General features: G+C 53.7%; 1 protein-coding gene across 1 annotated transcript; it reads right to left on the bottom strand.

Annotated features, from left to right (window-relative positions):
* Positions 1–2025: 2025 nt before the first annotated feature.
* RNF186 (ring finger protein 186) lies at positions 2026–2730 on the bottom strand. Its single transcript, XM_006924495.1, has one exon. It carries the CDS (start codon positions 2728–2730, stop codon positions 2026–2028), a length of 705 nt encoding a protein of 234 aa, XP_006924557.1.

The following is a 2730-nucleotide window of genomic DNA, read 5'->3' as shown; positions in this document are numbered from 1 at the left end:
CACCGTTATTATGGTAGAGAAGATTCAGCTAGATAACGCATTTAAAGCAGTTTTGGTGCATATAAGCCCTCCGTTATTATGGTAGAAATGGTGTCATTAACACACACCCACCGTTATTATGGTAGAAATGGTGTCATTAACAAGTGAAATCTTGGTGAAGGTTTTCTTCTTGGTGGAGGGTCCGAGAACTAGATGGCATGGGAGTGGTGGTGAGTGGGGGGAAAACGTTCTCTCCCTGTCCTACTGGCAACCATCCCAAAGTGCACATGCCCGAGGCCAGCTCAGGAAATGCCAAGCAATTCTTGTCATTCACTGCTCGTGGGGAGACAAGGTGTTCTTCAGGCCCACTTGGCCGTGGCACACGCACACCCCCACACACCCACACATTCTCTCTCAGCACCGAGATCAGTAAGACCAACAGCATGGCTGTCACGGAGTCAGCCTGGAGAGCCTTATGAGAAAAAAAGGAAGATGCCCAGATTTCAAGAACAGCTAATTGCATCCATACTTATATTTTTAATTTTTCTTTGCGTGAGGACAAATTGACCAGTGTCCATTGTTCGGGGACCCTGCAGTGTCCTCAACTTCTAACTCCTGGGCTTCAGGGATCTAAAGAGTAATCTAGTCCTATGAGCTCATTTCGGAAAAAATGGATCTCAAGACTTTGTTCAACAGCACACAGCTGCTGGGCTGGGGTCGGCCCCCTGTGCTTCAGGGGCAGAGTCCTCTCGTCCTTCCCTGGCAAGGGTACAGTTGCTGTGAACGTCTCTGACCTGCAACTGTCATCCTTCCAGGATGAAAGCGGGGTGCAGGGAAGGACAATGTGCTCAGTGAGCCTCTCTGAGGTTTCATGTCTGCTTTCCAATTATGCGGCCTTTGGAAGAAAATGACGTGTTATCTCCCACCCTCCACTCCCCTGCAGCCCATGGGTCCCCCTGGCTGGGGCCTGACCTGGGTGACCATGGAAGGTCATTTCCTCCAGCAGAAGCCTCCTCTATGTTACAGAGCAGAAATGGTGGAGAAGAGACACAAAAGCCTTTCAGATGCCCGTGACTCTTGAGGAGAGGTGGGAAAAGTGGGCTTGTTGGAGTGGACCACTGCATTTACGGGGCCTCCTATCTTTATGACAGAAGCTCAAGTGGGAATCGAGGTGCAGTAATAGAGAAAGCAGCACCCATAAAGTCTGGTTTTGGAACGTGGGACTATGTCATGGGCAGATGGGCCCTCTGTGGGGAGGAAGCCCTTACAACTCTGAGATTCTCTGTTAAGTCAGGGCCTGATGACACAGAGCGGGGACATGCTGGTGGGGATGCTGGGGGAAATCCCCAGCCTTACCTACATCCCTTCTGCCCCTTCCCAGCTCTGCCAACTAAATGTGGGGGCTCCCGGCAGCATCAGATGTACCACCCCTCTGCACAAGTTCTCTCCCTCTGTTCCTGGGGGGTGACTCGACAGGAGACCCAAACCGCCAGAACTTTGAGTGAGTTGCGATGGGCACGAGATGGGCCGCTTTGGGTGGAGAACAGGAGGACTTCCGGTGGGCTCTGACTTCCCGGGAGGGAAAATGTGTCACAACCAGAACTATGAACAAACTGCTCCGAACACACACACAAAAACAAACCAAAACCAAGCAAGAAAATAAGACCTGCGACATAAATTGCAAAAAAGAAAAAATTGTTCTTGAATAGTGTCAGTATCGCAATACCTTTCATCAAGGTCTAGAAAGAAAACCCAGGAACATTGGAATAAGAAGACCGTGCCCCATCGACCCCCGTCTTATAGCATTCAAGTCATTTGTGCCTCCTTCCCACCCCAACAGTTTAGCTGGGCCGTATCCTGGTCCGGCATAAGTCTATTGTCCAAGCATATAGTTCTTGACTCAAGACAGCCATTCTGGCTTTGGCTTGCAAGTCTAGCTAACATTTTATCTCCCAAGGGTTACTTCATAACCCTTTACCCTGCTCACTCTGAGAGCAATGGGGCCGCAGAGATAGAAGGTACTGCAGGTGCCTGGTCGGGGCGTACTCAAGCGATGGAAGAGATCTCACTACGTTTCTGCTCTCTGCAGAAGACAGTCCTGGGGGAGGGCCGGCAGCTGCTCTGGCTGCTGGGGTGACAGCAGAAGAGGGTGGACATCAGCAGGGTCAGGATGATGATAAAGGTGAGCGCCCACTGGATGACGCCGGGGTGGATGAAGGGCAGGATGAGGATGATGAGCAAGACCAGTAGGAGCAGGTGTGCCACCAGGCGCCGGGCTGCCACGAGGCTGGCACTTGCCACATCCTGCTCATCCTCTCCTGACAAGCCGGGGTGCCCTGCTGTCAAGTTGGCAGGATTCGCCAGCTCCTGAGGACAGAGCCGCACCTCTGGGCATGGCCGGGCTAACCGCCTCACCACAGCCTCCTGGTCACACAGGCTGCAGATGAGGCCCCCAGGGACAGCGGTGGCCTTGCGGCACAGTGGGCAGATGATGGACCAGGTGCCATCCTGCATGCACAGCAGGAGCTTCAGGCAGACAGCGCAGAAGGCATGCTGGCAGCTCAGCAGCTTGGGAAATCGGGCACTGCTGTAGGGCTCCCGGCACACCAGGCACTCCAGATCACCGTCCAGGTCACCGTCCAGGTCACCGTCCAGGGATCTGCAACGACCCCCAGCAGGGATTGCGGTGTCGGTGGTGGTGGCTCCTGCAGAGGTGGGCTGGGGCTGCTGTGGGACCTCAGTGCAGGCCAT

Source organism: Pteropus alecto, unplaced genomic scaffold, assembly GCF_000325575.1.
Source record: "Pteropus alecto unplaced genomic scaffold, ASM32557v1 scaffold39, whole genome shotgun sequence".
In the NCBI taxonomy this organism is placed as follows: Eukaryota; Metazoa; Chordata; class Mammalia; order Chiroptera; family Pteropodidae; genus Pteropus; species Pteropus alecto.
This window is presented reverse-complemented; position numbering and strand designations above follow the sequence as displayed.